The following is a 17,285-nucleotide window of genomic DNA, read 5'->3' on the forward strand; positions in this document are numbered from 1 at the left end:
TTTGACGAGCAGAAATAAGCAAGCTATTGCTCCTCTTTATCGAGCCTTGATAAGACCCCATCTTGACTACTGGGCCCAGATCTGGGCCCCCTGGGTTTTTTCTTGATGGGGGAGGAGGTAGAGAGGATCCAGAGGCGAGTGATCAAGATAGCTGGTTCATTCTATGGAATGAACCTTATGGGAACATGTTGAAGATCTGTGGGTTACAGAAATTGATTGATAAGCAAAAAAGGGATGATATGATTGAGACATTCAAATTACTGAAGGGTTTTTACAAGATTAATTCAGAGGAAATTTTTCAGAACAGGTCTGGTGATGGGAGAACTAGGGGCCATCTATGGAAACTGAGCAACCACGTAGTTAGTAAGGGTGTTAGAACCAGGTTTTTTACTTGCAGAGTGGTGAATGAGTGGAATAAGCTGCCAGAGTTTGTTGTGAGTGCCATGCTGTAAATGAGTTCAAAGCAAAGTATGATAGATACTGTGCGAATGCCGAATAGTTGTTCTTGATATGATATTTAGGGTCTCCCTTGATGAGTCTAGGAACTCCTTGGAGTTGCCCGTAATAATAATAACTTACCACATAATAATCACAAGTAACTTTGGGTGAATGCAAAGGAATTTGTTCGATTGCATGAGGGTTTTGTGTGGCCCATACCCGATTTTGTGGATATTCACAGCTCCATTCAGGTGAAAATGAACCTCATCTTTCCAAAAAATCATCCATAGCCATGCAGAATCCACTTGAGCAAGGAATGCAAAGACGAATGTCAGTCGGCTTTCAAAGTCCTACGGGCACAACTCCTGTGTAAGGATTATCTTGAATGGGTAGAAATATAGACTCTTCCATAGAATTTTCCAGACAGTTGTATAAGGCACATCCATGTGTCTTGATACAACACATGCACTACAGGAACTAATGCTCTTATTCATGGCCTGCTCCACAATGGCAGCAGCAACTTCATTCATTTGTTGACTGTTTGCAACCTCTGCCAGGTTGCAAACAAATCGATCCCATTTCTTCAAAACGACTAATCATTCATAGCAAAGTATATGGAGATAGGCCTCGTCAACATTTGTTCGGGCGATTAAATTCACAGAGTGTAGCAGTGCAATTGTTCAGGTAGTACCGCTTCACTAGCAAAGCACATTGAGGCAAGGTTAGTGCCATCGCTGTGGACAGTATGAACAACCTGAATGAAGAGAAAAATCTTGTGTCCATCTTTTTAAACCCTCCTAGCACCTGCCGAGTTGTGTGATATGCAACTTCCATGTATTTGATGTTTAGAATGCCCCTGATGGTGAATTTTGTAACTACCCGCCCCTCACAGATATCGCTTCCACATGATGCGCAATGTAAGTATTCGCTGTATTTGAATCACTGGACGGCACTCTACAAATCCCTTAAACAGAGATACTTTAATTTTGTTCACCCTGTACATACCAAACTGTAATTTGATAATAGAATAAAGTGACAACTAAGCTAGATAAACGAAATGTACAGAGCATCAAAATTACTGCAACCAGCAGAAATGAATAATAAGCTAGCGATGTGAATAAGAAGAATAAAAGTGACCAATGTTTCCTCTAAACTGTGCATATGCACACTAGTCAAAAAGGGAGTACACATACCTAGTAATTGAGTGTATAAAATATTTGCTTTCAGAATTTCTAATTTAAAGTCAATAATTTTTGATTGTACTATAAAAAACAAATTATATGATAAATGACACGTGTCACTTATTTTATTTAGTAATTTATCCAATGTCCCCACTCCAATATTACTCTAACCCATTCCAACTTAATACACCCTAATGAGTTACTTTTAGCCTGATCCGTGTGAGTGAAGTGACTGACATCCAAGTTGCAGAGGTGCATATGGCATATATGTTTAGAATGTCTACTGTCTATACTAGTGATTTTCAACTGGTGTGCCAAGAGATTTATGAAAACAAATTAATTGAAAGAAATAATGTCATAATTTGCGCATTTATTTATTAGTGTCTGGTCTTCCATCTTCTTGTGTGTGTAAATCAATCAAAATTATGCCAATTTTTTGCCAGATCATCAAAAAAATTAAAAGAATATATATTTTTAGTGTGCTGCAGAATTTTAATAATTAGTCTAGGTGTACCATGTTATGAAAAAGGTTGAAAATCACTGGTCTAGACCAACAGTGGGCAAGCTGCAGCTCCCAAAGCTACTTTGTGCAGCTCCCGAGACAATACTAGTTTTCAGTGCCATTTTTCCTAAACTTTTATATTAATAATCTATAGTAGTATAGTATGTACCAATATTAGATTATTTTATTCCATAAATGCTTTAAAGATAAGTAAAAAACAGATATTTTGAAACTTCAAATTTTTAGCTTTTAAATGATACCAGTCAAAAAAGGTTGTTAACATGGATTTTATTATCATATTTGGTTGGTAAAAAGTGTTTCGACATTTGATGGCCTGTGTTGCTCCAGCCAAAATTAGTTCCAAAAAGTGACTAGTATGATCACTGCATTACCCACCGCCTCCGTTGCCTGGACTCTGTGTCATCACTCTTCATGCAGTACACACAAGTTATGTACTCGTGATGGTAGCAGAATATAAGTAGTGTAGTGCAGTGTAGATGAGTACTTTTCTGATTAATAAATACTTAAGATTGATTTTAGTGAAAGTTATAAAACCCTTGTTTAAAACAACTGAGCAACAAACGGAAATATGAACAAGAAAATGGAGCATTTAAACAACAATGGGAGGAGATTTTGCTCTTACTGTTAAGGGTGAAAAGGTTCTGTGTCTTATCAAGTCAAAACATTATGCTATCCTCACTAACAGCCACCTCACTGAGCTTCTTAGAACAGCTCTGCATCCCATCATCTAGATTTTAAACTATTAACTGCACAAATGAAGACTCAAAGCCTTCGACAAGTAGAGATTAAACATATTCTTCTTTGGTGAGAGGACTACTATATAGTTGCATTTTTTATTATTTATAAATACAATTTTAAAATAATATTTTCTGTTGTTCATGAACATTCAAAAATGTATGAAAAGTATTATATATATGGCGCTTATTACCAAAGAACTTGCCCACCTAGACAATACAATCACCTGAACTCATGCAAACCGTGATAGATTTTGTAACTATACAGATTTTAAGTGTATTAAATTTATGCATACAATTTTCCAGGTTATAGCTACAGGGGAAAAAAAAGGACAACATTAATATGGTAAATATTACATTAATAGCTTAAGCAAGTCAAACCCTCAAAATTTTACTATCAAAATTAGCAGAAAGGAATCATAAATTTGTTGAAATTTGAGTGGCTGGACAAATGCATGGAAATGGTAATGCGAGCATCAAAGAACAATATGCCCAAGCTACCAACACACACTGAGTCTGAGACTGGGAAACTTGCACACAAAATGTTTATAATTCTCACATGGGCAAGCTAAAATGAGAGAGAATACTGAAAGTGATCTGTTATGCTATAAGGCTTTTTTACTTTAGATCCCTACTATTTAATTATTACATTAATGATTGCGCTAGTATAAAGAGGCAATATCTAGTTATCTGCTAACAATACAAAGTTGTGAAAGGTGATAGAGTGATTGTAATATAGCATTTCTCCAGTGTTCTTCAGGAGCAGATACTTTATCATTAACCACTTTTCTAAACTTTTTATGTGTCTCTTCAAGAAGAGGAGATGACATTCTTCTTTTGCTAATGATAACAATGTGTCAGCCATTATTGACTTCTTGCTTGCTACTTAGTTGAACAAAAGTGCACATGCTGAATTGATGGGTGATTGACAGCTGAGAGAGAGAGAGAGAGAGAGAGCATTCAGTACCAGGGTAATGAAAGAAACAAGAAAAAAGAAAGAAAAAGAACACAGACCTGAGAATTTTGTTTCAGGAAGTTTTAAAAACTTGAAAGTCAGGATGTATAACAGAGGATTCTGAAAGCAACCTTAACAAGGTGAATCCTTTGACTGGAAAATTGATGCCGTCATCAAATGAATAATTATAAAAGGAGATATTAAAAAATATTCTATTTCAATGGTCAAAGACATGCTAAATGGAAAATTTCTTCTGTTTCAAGGATACTTAGTGATATGAATTATTTCCTCAGAATAATTGATGGAATTAAAGAAATCTGAAACTGTCAATTGGCATTAATGAAGATACTCTACTTTGATATATTTTATAAAATAGTAAATGAAACTCTTAGGTGCAGAATTACAGTCGATTCTCACAATAAATTGCTATAATGAACTCTCTCACTATAACACACTATGAAAATGGTCCCAACCAAACCTCCACAGCATCAACATCACGCTAAATGAAATTCACAATAGAAAACTATCCAAAATTAAAATTGGCAAACATTTGGCCAATTTTAATCTTACAAAAAAAGCACCCACTGAAATCAAAACTGAATCCCATGCACATCTTTATGAATGTTTCCTAAGTGCCAAATTTCATAAATTTCATCCAGACAGAGGAGTTGTTACAATACATAATTTGAAACATTTTGTTCATTTGTGTTCTTGCAAATGATCTACCTAAAAAAATAAAATAAAATAAAAATTGGGATGGCCTGAGAATGTTTGTACAAATTCTAAATAAAATCCAACCAGTGTCCCAGAATAACTTGTGTGGAGAGAAAAAGCAAATCTAATAGCAACTTCGGCACATTTTGAGAAATGTACCTACAAATGAAAAACATCAGAACAAGATAAAGAGTAGATAAAAGAAAATAAAAGTAGAGCAGAGAGGAAAAAAAAAGCGAGGTCGGCTAAATTATAAGTGAAGATGCAGTTTCACATACCATTATCAGACATGAAGCATATGAGAAAGCTTTATGGAATAGTGAACATTTGCTAATATTATATAAAAGTCATCTGTGAAGATTGCATCATCAAAGAGTGCTGCAAATGACAAATCCACACAGTGCAATCTGGAAGCTTTATGAAAATAAGGATTAGGAAAATGGGCTCTACTATGTTTCATGCAATATTTTGCGGGCATAATAAGAAGTCTCAATGAAAAATGTAATGACAAACTAAACAAAGGATTAGAGAAGATATAAAAGAGGACTGAGATGGACTAGCAAGGCACAAAAATATCAACTTTACTAATAAATTTTAAAGATTCGTGAGAAGCAAATGTCATGATATAAAAAACATAATACGGTCAAATCCCAATTATTTTTTAAGCAAAAAAAATTAGAATATATATATATATATATATATATATGCATTTAAGAAACTATTAATTCATCCAGAGCAGGCATTATAAACACTCAAACACTCGTGCTTTCATTAGAAAGGCAAATTAGTATCTAAACAGATATTACAAACTTATGGTGAGCGCTTTTAGCATAAAGTTATACAACTAGAGAAACTACGCATTAAACATCTCAACTTCATTAATCGTCTAATTTTTCTCATCCGATGCAGAGATAACGAAGTCATCCCGAAATTCATCCAAATCAAACGCATATTCCACACAAACAAGGCCTCCAGAATTTATCATAAAATGGATTTTATGATAAATTCTGGAGGCCTTGTTTTTCTAAGAGAAAGAATTACAGTCACTCACTAGAGCTGAATTAGCATTAATTAGTAATAACACTTTTTCTCTTCATAACTGGCCACATCTCTTCCGTCCTACCTATGGAACAACATCGATAACGTTATATTTAACAAAGCAATAGCAATCTCAGAACAGAAGAAACATACATTAATTCATAAGTTCAACGTACTCCTTCAGAAGAAGGAAATACATAAAAAACAACTAGACCATTCAAAAGTAGTTATTAATCTTTCTTCGAGAGTCCTAACAAAAGAGGAGAATAGTCTTTTACTTAAGGGTTTTAACTTCGCCTTAACCCCGCGTTTCCTTCCAAAAATTGATATCATAGCACAAATAAAAAAGGAATTAGAAATCTACAACACGGCAGATCTTATCCATATAGAAAGTACAGCTTTACTATTAAAAAGCAGATTACCTCATAGGAATCTACCTTACAATGAATACGTTTGCCTTAAAAAGTTAAAGGATGACAAAAATATTGTCATAATAAAAGCGGATAAAGGCAACACAACTGTCGTTTAAAATGCTACAGAATATGATAACAAAATGAAAAGTCTCCTGGAAGATACCAACACCTACAAACCCATAGACAGAGACCCGACTTGGCCTACACACAAAAAAAAACAAATGATCTAATAAAAAAAGTGCCTCTCTGGATGGAAGAACTTAAAAAATACTTACAATCAAAACATCCTTTGATACCAAGAATATATGGTGTTCCAAAGATCCATAAGACAGATATACCTTTAAGACCAATAGTAGATGGAAGAGATTGACCGACTTCCAACTTGGCAAAATACCTCACCAACATGATCTCACGACATATAGGAAAAACATCTTCCTTCATAAAAAATAGTAAACATTTCATAGAAAAAGTGAAAGATATACATATTGGTCCAACAGACATCTTAGCAAGTCTCGACATTATCAGCTTGTTTACAAACGTCCCGAGACAAGAAATTTTGAATCTCCTAGAAGACCTCTTCCCTCCGGACATCTTGAATCTTTTTAAACATTATATAAACAATACTTTTTTCACCTATAAAGATAGAATCTGGGAACAAAAAGAAAGACTGGCCATGGGTTCATCATTATCACCGGTATTAGCAAATCTATTTATGGAAAAATTTGAAAACAATGCTCTTAAGAATTACCATAAAAAACCAACAATATGGCTACGCTATGTGGACAATATTTTCATCATATTCAGTGGAAACAAAAACCATCAAAAGAATCCTTAAAATGTCTCCAGCTAACAAGATAATAAAACAGGATTACAAAAACACAATCTCGCTTCCTTTTATCAAAAATGTTACAGATAAGGTAGCCAAATTAATGAACAAACACAACATAAAAGTAGCCTTCCTTCCTATGGAAAAAATCTCAAGATTCCTACATCCACCAAAACTACCTCATCATCCTCTTAAAAAACCAGGAGTCTACAAAATCCATTGCTCTTGCGGGATTTGGTACGTAGGACAGACAGGAAGATCTGGAGAAATACGCATGGCTGAACACCAAAAAGATGTACAATATAAGAGAACAAAAAACGGGTCTTGTTTTCAATACCACTTCCACTGGACACAATGTACTCTGGCAAAAAACGACGATGTCATACATAGAAAACAACAGTTATATAAGAAAATTTAAAGAAGCTGCTAATATGCTATAAAACCCAACCCAATACAATAAAAATCAAGGTTTAATTCTCCATCAAATGTGGTCAGCTCTAATAAAAAATCTACCTCAATCTGAGCTCAGACTGTATGAACGAGAACAAGAACACGTGACATCGTCCAGTATTGTTCAACGTCAATAACGTTATATATCTGCATTCTGTTATTTGAGTTTTATGAATAGCCAGACGGTTATGATTTGTATTTATTAATTCTCTTGTTTAAACTTTAAGTTATACTATTTACCCCCTGAAGATGTAAATATCTTACGATTTACGAAACTTGTCGGGAACTATTATTTCAGTGTTTTATATAACTGAATAATAAAAAAATGTCGTGTAATCACCGAAATATATCTTTTGATACTTCTAAATTTCAAATAATCTTTCTTTAATACATACTTTCTTCTTTCTCATTTAGAGCATAAACAAATGAACACAGCATACACAAAAAAGAATGAATTATGTCATTCTTTCACTGACTGACTTTTAAAATATTGTCACCATTTTTTGGTGTATACATACCTAGAATGCAGTGCACCTGATATTCTAGTGTAAAGTCTCTCGTGATTCACTAAATTAATTAACTCATCGAGTTCGATTTTACACGGGTTTCCAAACATATATAAAATAGAATTTTTGTGGTAATTAAAAAAATAATAAATTTTCTGTAAACTGCATAAAATAATTTCCATTAAGTTGTATGTAAAATGGAAAAGAGGGGATTAACAGAGATTAGAACGATGACCAAGCAAAAATAAACATTCGCAAAGTCTTGGGAACATAAAGATATGTACCCACAATTTATTTATTCATATGGAGTTTCCTCCCTTTTCTCCCCCGTCCCTATTGGGGCATGTTGAGCCCCCTCACTGGGGGGGTTAAGTATTTATGGCTGTAGATCCGTGTGTGTTCACGGGGCCGGTTTGCCTGCTTGCAGGATGAAAAATCCCAGATAAAATGGGGGGAAAACCCTGCTGTCCACACCCAAGGCCGGCTAACTTTACTATGGCTGAGAAAGATCCTTAAGCTCCTCACGTCGGTGATGGGAATCGAACCCAGGACACTCCTTCCACAGGCATATGGTTGTGAAGCGCAAAGCTACTAGGCTAACCACACGGACTGTACCCACAATAGAGACATGCAAGTGAAGGGAGCTGAAGTGAAGTCATCATGTTGGCAGGTAATCCTGAAAACTATAACGTAGTAACAAAGGATTTTATTTATTTATTTATTTATTTATTTATTCATATGATGATATAACAGCCGTGAGGCTCCTTTTACGGGGAAGTACAGCACCATCTCAATTCCTCCAAATTTTATCCTGGCTTGGGACCAGCATAGCTGACAAATCAGGCCTATGGTTGGGTCTTAAGTATTCCTGACTGTAATCCATGTGTGTTCAAAGGCCAGTTTGCTTGCTTGCAAGAGGAAAAACCCCAGATAAACTGGGGGGGAAAACCCTGCTGTCCACGCTCAAGACCAGCTAACTTGGCTATGTCTGAGGAAGATCCTTAAGCTCCTCAATGTCGGAGATGCGAATTGAACCCAGGAACACTCCTTTCCCAGGCATATGGTTGTGAAGCACATAGCCACTCGGCTAACTGCACGGACGTAACAAAGGATTAGAGAAATTATAAAAGAGTATTGAGACGGACCAGAAAGGGTTCTCGATTTTTAGGCTCTCAGTGTTTTCCCTTTCTCAGAGGAACGGAGTTCAGGTGTGTGGAGGCGAGGCTGTTATCAATGGAGCTCCTGCTTCAACGAGAATTGAACCCAGGAACACTTCTTTCCCAGGCATATGGTTGCAAAGCACATAGCCACTCGGCTAACTGCACGGACATAACAAAGGATTAGAGAAATTATAAAAGAGTACTGAGATGGCCCACCAAGGGTTCTCGATTTTTAGGCTCTCAGTTTTTTTCCCCTTTCTCAGCGGACAGAGTTCCAGGTGTGTGGAGGCGAGGCCGTTATCGATGGAGCTCCTGCTTGAATGTATGAATGGGCTAGGAGAGTGCAACTACCCATGGTCATAACAGAGACTTCGGCAGTTCCTTTCCAGTATTAACTAGGTCTACCTACTCACTGATGAGACCTCAATAAAGGTTGAAACCGGTCTGGGTAGTGACCTTCTCTCTTAATGTTGAACAGTAAAACAGCTCCTAGGAGCTAAGTTCACATTATGGGTAAATATCAAGACTAGTGATTGGAGCTTGCACTACCTTAAGGGTCAGTTGCTGCAGTACCCAGGTATTTGCTTACGCTTGGAATCGCCAAACTTTATATAGTTTCTACTATATTTGGCATGAAACTCTTTGAGTTTCTTATTCGGCTAAGAAACGATATGGGATGTCATATCCCTTAACTTAAACATTCCCATTACTAATTCTCATCTTGTTTAGTTCTAGCTTCTATCTCTTTATTTTTTCTCTCTTCTGTCTTTGGCATTCACCCACTCTTTATACACACTATTTAAATTAATTGAATTTCCATATAATTGGTAACTTTTCACTCTCATTAGCATATCCAAATGACATTCTCCTAAACGGTTTCTAAGTTGGTTTTTTATTTGATTCATTAGACTAAAACCTTGCTCACAGTCTGTACTAGATGCAAGGAAGGTTCCTCCAATATCCATCAACTTTGCCAAATCACAAAACTGCTCATTTTGAAGAGCAAATACAACCATTTGTGTAAAATTTGATATCAATTTGCATTTAATTTTTTCTTGTACAGAAAATTTGAAATCATTAAACTGACTAATTATTTCTGTAGTATCAGAAATAATTAGTACCAGAAAATCATGATATTTAAGACAAAGGGCATTAACATGTTCACTACCAAATGAGAAATCACAATGTGAAATAGAGGAGATATCAAACACTGACCATTCTTGTATCCCATTCTCAGGGAATCTGTCCTCTAAATGTGCACATAAACAATTTATAAAATTTAACAGGGGCCTAGTATCTACTGGTTCAGTCTCTTCTTGCTTAAGTAAAGCATTTACTCTGTCATTCCAGCAAGCATCACCTTCTAAATACTGATTTCTGATTTTGTTAATCTTCCCTCTGGCGAAATGATGACTGTCTAGTGGTGTAAGGTTACTCCTTTGTAAGATTTTGCACAGGAAGCCATTTCTTCAAAAACATCACTTAAAACATTAACAGCTACTTTAACATATTAGTTAGTTTATTGTGACAATAATTAACCACGGGATCATTTGATTTGTATTTTTCAAAATATGTGATCAGTCCCTCATAGTTTCTTATTATTGCCTGTAATGCAAAATGTCTGTAAAGCCACCGCACTTCATTGAGTGGTCTGAAGGCAATAGCTTCATTTTCAGACGCCTCGACAATTTCTTTAAAATCATGTCTTTTTACTGTGGAACAAGAAAAGAGTGTGTACATTAATGTACACGTCTCATTAATGTATCAATATCTCTGATTAGTTTAATTTCCTTCCACGTATCATAGATCCTCATGGTGAGATACGCAGTGTTGCTGGACAAGATGTGGAACTTCTAATTTAAGTTTTGCAGCGACACCATTAACTTTGCCCAGCATCACTGCAACTCCATCAGAGGTAAACATCACCATTTTTGGAGATCAAGTTTCTTTTCTTGATAAAACTGTTTAATAGCTAACACAATGGAGAAGGCATCACATGCCTGCAACTGAATCATTCTGCCAAAATATGTTTTATATTCATTACAATCTTTAGGTCTAAACTTAAAATAGAGAATGAGACATTTGTTAACAGTTATATCAGTGCTTTCATCAATGGTTAAGGTATGGAAATTTGCAGATGCAATTTGCTCAAACATGTTATTTTCAACAATTAAATTGATTGTTTCCAGAAATTCAAACGTATAATTTTTGCTTCGCCAGCTGTCTGGGAGTTGAACATACTTTTCCATATGTTCATTAATATGTTGAACTGAAAGTAAAGAGTTATTCATCTTAACAACTAATAAGACACTGTCAATAAGAACTTTAATCTGCTCTGGGTTTGATCGTTTTCTCTCTAGGTCATCTGAACTCTTTCACGTAGCATACGCAGTACTCCTGTAGCTGGCAATGAACAATTTTGTTTCCTAAGTTTGTGTACACTATCCAGATGTATTTTACTTGTCAAATGGCATTTCAAAAAGTTAAACTTCCAAGTGATATCAAACTTCTTCCCATTAGCAAAATCCCCAGCAACCTTTGCATCACAACAATAAATACAAACAACACCAATTGCAGCATCATACATTAATATTTCACGCAACCGAAATCAACTCATGAGCTTTTCGCATAACAGTTTTCACTATTTCATCCATCCATTCACTTTTAAAGCAGCTAGCAGTTTGTTTTCACTTCACACCTTTTGCTTCCTTTGAATTTGTCATGGTGCATCAGTTTTTTGCAATTTTGTTATTTGAAGAATGTTTTTTATTGTTTTTATAAATTTACAAATGTACACTATTCACTGAATAACTTGGCAAGGCAAAAGCTGAACCAACACTAAACATTGCCGAGGGCAACACAAGAGCTAAAAGATACGCCTAAAGGCTAGATTTAATTAACTTGGTTGTATCTCAATGCGTGTACACGAATGTTATTATTTAGTCTACTATTTTAAAATTCCTTTTAAAAATTTGAGAATTTTGAAATGCTACAATATTTTTAATTGTACTCTAATACTCTAATTTGATCAGCCAATCACGTTTGGGAATTTTCCATGAGTCCAGCCTGAGATGTTAACAAACTGCACGCCATTCTATATGCTACTTAAAAATTACACATTTAAGCCACACCCCTTTCATTTTGGCATCAAATCGCTAGCCTCAAATAGGGTTACTGTTAATAATTTATAAGTTTTGTGCAACTTCGAGAATGTAATAAAAAATGCGAGGTTATAGGCTTGGACGTTGCCGAGTTACCGTATTTTTTAAAGAATTTATAGGTTAATGTTTAGGTGGAACTTCTTTAATTAATAAATTTTAATTTCATGTTGAAAATCTAGTGTGCGCATATTTTTTGCTTTGTGCGCTAGTTGTAAGAGGGAACATTGCCACGGCACAGCTTAGAGGGAACACTGACTGTCAGTATAGGCAAAAGTTAATGGGTGTCAGTTTAATGTTGAGAAATGTAAAGTTTTGCACTTTGGGATAAATAGTTACAAACCGTTTATCACATTGATGACACTGTACTCCAGGAAATAGATGAAACTAAAGATTTAGGGGTAGTGGTAGACAGAGTTAAAATTTAGAGGACATATTGCTAAGGTAGTGAAGAACACATTAACAAGTAGAGATAAGGAAGTTGCAATTCCTCTTTATAAGCCCTTGATACACCACATCTGGATTACTGTGCTCAAGTCTGGTCTCCTGGATTTCTTGGGGGATGTGGAAGCAGTGGAAAGGATTCAGAGGCAAGTGACCAAGATTGAGTGGCCTGTGGAATGTGCCATATGAGGATAGATTGAAGGTGTATGGATTGCAGAAGTTGGTTGATAGAAGAAAAAGAGGGAGATATGATAGAAACATTTAAGTTGCTTAAAAGATTTTATAGGATAGATGCAGGGGAAATGTTTCATCATTTGGCTAGAGGGACCAAAACAAGGGTTCATCCCTGGAAGTTGAATAAAGGTATGGTCAGTAGGGGTGTGAGGATTAGATTTTTTGATTGGAGAGTGGTGAATGAATGGAATGGGTTGCCAGAGTCAGTTGTAAGTGCTTTTTCTGTTAATAGGTTCAAGGAGAGATATGATAGATTGTGTATATAGACTGAGTCTCCCACGATGAGTCTTCGGACTCCATGGGGGTGCCTGTATAATAATAATAATTAAGTACTGATACACCACCTGAATGCATTCCTAACAGGCACTTTTGAACAGTGTTCTAACATTTGTCACTTCATTTAATAATTTTTTAATTCACTCCAACTATCCAAGAATATCCCTATCTTCACTTTTTATATTCGCTTCCATGACAGTGATTCCCTTTGAGATGCAATCCTGCCTCCATTTCTAAGTTTTCTTGGCACCTTCAAAACACTGTCACTTATATTTCTTGTATATTCTTTCCAAATTTTCCCATGACTTGTGTTTGGCTACTTTTATGCATAATTTAGCTCTCCTACACTTTAAAGTCATATGCTAACTTACCAGGAATTTCAATTATGTTAAAATAGGACATAGCAACAATTGCTTCACAAGAATGAGATGGGATGAGAAAAGACATATCTTATGTTAATACAAATAGCCAAACTATCAACTTCAAAGATAACAATAGTAACATTTTACTGTGCTTACCTGTATTTTACAGGCTGAACAAAGAGGGACTTCTCCACGTTTCTCTATTTGATCACTATTGCTATACCATGTCAGGGTGTGAGGCTGAAGTACAAACCACATTTCCCACCACAGACCAAGCGGTGTAGTACGTTTCTTCAACAAACCCTAGCTCAAAAAAATTATAACAGATAGCAATAGAATTAACAATTTGCACATCTAACAGTTATTTCACTAACTTAATAAAAAAGGTTATAATGCACATTTCAGCAGTTTTTTTTCTTGTGAACTGTAAAAAATAAATACTTCTGCAGAGCTGAGTTTAGATTATCTAAAAACTAAGCTCATATACTAATTTTTCTAATTGAAATACTCCACTGTTCAATAAATACATAATGCCAAAATTTTCTGGTTATTACAAATGTAGCATAATCAAGATTCATGAAGGTTTGTATTAATGCTTTTTTAAACAACCAATAAACAACCAAGGTACAAAACTTTGTACCTTGTAAATAAACAAATTCAATAATACACTAAAACATTAGTAAAAGCAAAAAATTAACTTCCAATAAATTACAATTATATTTTTGCCAAATTTTCAGAACTATTATTAATGCCTTATGATAAGGTATATTAATATTCATGATTTTTCTAGCATGCTAACAAAGAATAGCTTAAACAGTCAGCGATAAGTATAATGAGAGATTTTGTGCAAGGCTGAGAGGGGGGGGGGGGGTAGGACATAACACAGAGAATATACATGAATGAACTGAACGAAAGAGTATGAAGAGTGTTAATTGCATCTAGCCCCATGCATATTAATAAGCATGGCAGCTAGATGCTATATTGTCCCGTCTACAGAAGCTTGGTTATGTAATCAGAGCACTGCAACTCAAAGGATCCTGAAAGAATGGAGGAAAAAAATAATGCCACTGCAAAAAAAGTGATGCAAGGACAGAAGTTTTCAAAATACAGATTAGTCTGTAATTTTCTGCAGTCAAAGTTAAGGTACCAGAGAAGTGCAATTATTTCACAGTAAAATTAAGATAGGCCAGGATGGCTGCTGTAATTATGTTTGTTAATTTGTTTGTTCATAATAATACTTTATGATATAAACACTACAAGAACAAAAACGGTCTGAGTTACTGATATTTCGTTGTATTTCAAACCAGCATATTCAGAGCACAAATTACAACTGTGGTAAGACACAGCATTCAATTACTGTTGCAGAAACAATTCACATTATAACTGAACAGACACTAATATCCTATCAAGTCATAAAAATAGTTCTCTCAGATCTGTAGCAACTTCTATGCAGCACAATTTTCTTTTAAGTCATCCTGTGTGAAGGAGTATCCAGAGAATAGTCTCCCAGTCCTGACTTGCTATACAGATGATTGCAAATGTAGTCAAGTTTTTCAAGGCAGATATTAACAGATCTATCACTCTGTCCAAATGTCTAATTTGAGGTAGATCTGAAAAGACAGCTCAAGTGCTTCATAAATATAATCTTCGTGCCACTTTCAAACCAAACATCCAGATAGCAACGTTCATCCATTCTCTGAAGGATCAGCCTCATTCTCTTGCACATTCTGGAGTGTATAAAATTCCTTATACACTCCAGAATGTATTTGAAAGTGGCATGAAGATTATATTTATGAATTATTTGAGAAATTAGAGGATTGGAATAGTTTTGTTGTGATCCTGTGTTAGATGGAGGATGGAGGGGGGGGGGAGGTTTTGAAGATAATCAAGTTCTGTAGTGAGGGCTGTCATTAGAACAAAGAGCCCCAGCTCTGTATGCAAGTGTTTTTGGGGATGTCATATTGTTGGGATAAATGTTGAATGCTTATTAAGTATACCTTCAAGTATGTGTAAGTTTCCTATAAACAGAAAAGGATAACGAACAATTTGGTAGTCACATAACTAGCATGTCTTGGAAAGGAAGATAGCTGTTTCTTCCACTTCCATATATAATCCATATATAAGTAGCGAAAAAGATGCGTCACCTTATTATTAAAATACTTCATGCCAAACTTTATTTGCTTACACTTAGATAGAAGATTAAACAATATAATTTTGTAGTATATTTACTTTGTAACAAAGTGAAAAAACTTTCTACAACTTTCTCAGAACAAGACTCTTAATAATATGGGGATACATCTTTTTGCTACTTGTTAATTCAACTCTGGTGTCTTCTGGCTCTGACTTCCACTGATGTGACCTCAACAAAGGTTGAAACAGGTCTGGGTAATGGCCCTTTCCATAATGCAAATAAGCATGTCCGAAAGGAAGCATGCTTTGCATTATGAGATACTAAGGCAACTGATATGAAGTCTACAGCCCTATATATAAGTAGCCTGGTCACAAAGATACTTCACATGCTAAGTATCTTCACACTTGGGTAAAGGATTAAACAAGAATACAGTTTCTTGGCAAGTATAATTTACTTTCTAAAACATGGTTTCTGAATTACATAAAAAAAATTAAAAAATAATAAAAATAAATAAATCCAAGCCCACTCACAATACTAAAGTTTGCAACCTTTTGTACATGGGATTAATGTTTAAAATTCATATTCATATTTTATCATAGCAAACAGTGAAACTCAACTACTAGAATCCTCAAGCTCAACAGAACTAAAGATAGACCAGCAATAACATAAGAAATATTAATGAAAAAGAGATGGAGCTGGCAGAGTAATTACAAAAATATGTTGATATAACTGGTGTTATTGAGACAAATGAAGACAAAAACAGGTAAGATACTTTTAAATAATAAGTAGTTGTTATATTCAGTCAATAGTGATTAGAGAAAGGAGAGAGTACTTACAGTAACTAGAACAATAAACATTAAAGAATGAACACAAAGTAACTTCAAGAATGACAGACATCAGGCAGAGTGATGCTGACAAATTTCAAAATGGGAAATTGAACTATGAGACTTATTGTGTGCCTATGGCCCACAACAAAGATCCTAGTAGAGAAGAAGCAGAGGAAAAGGAAAAGCTAGTTCTTGCTGTAGACCTAAACAGGAAGGCAGAATAAAAATATCAGATATATAGAAATATTTATGCAAAATATGAAGAAAAGTGCAAACTAACATGGTAAATACTTGCTGGATTTCCGTGCAGGACATTGACAAGTCAGTACACCATGTTCCGACAAAGATGTGCATGAATTAAAATGGAGAAAAGACATCATCAAATTCCTGATATCTATTCTCAAAAAAAGGTGTACAAGATACTATGACAGTATCACATGAAGTTTATATTACTACTAACTTCCCAATGACAATTTTTCTCCAAATTAGTCAGTTACCTGTAAGGACTCTAAGGAGACTGAAACATAAGATCTGACAATATTAATGTACTTCTAACTGCATCGATCCACTTAGATCTTGGTCTTCTTCCTTAAGGTCATTTTCCTAAGGAAGAAAAATATGCATAAAAGTAGCTAAAAAAAGTTAAAGAAAGACTTGAAATAAACAGACAAATATCATGGTGTTAAAATGTTCTGGAAGCTATAGAAGAAGTTTAGAAATGGAGGGAATGTGATAAAAAAATCAAAAACGATAAAGTTGAAATAAAAACTGAAGATCAGGATGTTCTTGATTTGTGGAGTAATTACAGTCACCTCTCTCTTTAGCAAACACAATTATGACAAACTTGTTATAACGAACTACTAAAAATCCCAATAAGCATAATGCTCTTCCAAAGGAAATCAGAAATAGTATATA

At 34.9% G+C, this 17,285-nt stretch overlaps 1 protein-coding gene across 1 annotated transcript in view; it reads right to left on the bottom strand.

Moving 5' to 3' along the window:
• Positions 1-17,285, bottom strand: part of LOC150094105 (switch-associated protein 70-like) — a 164,053-nt gene that overhangs the window by 86,659 nt on the left and 60,109 nt on the right. Inside the window, exon 3 of the mRNA XM_090411885.1 lies at positions 13,569-13,715. Within this exon, the coding sequence (XP_090268011.1) occupies positions 13,569-13,715 (147 nt within the window). The remainder of the gene's footprint in view (positions 1-13,568; positions 13,716-17,285) is intronic.

Source organism: Typopeltis vanoorti, chromosome 22, assembly GCF_054136105.1.
Source record: "Typopeltis vanoorti isolate ZY-2024b chromosome 22, IOZ_Tvanoo_1.0, whole genome shotgun sequence".
NCBI lineage: Eukaryota > Metazoa > Arthropoda > Arachnida > Uropygi > Thelyphonidae > Typopeltis > Typopeltis vanoorti.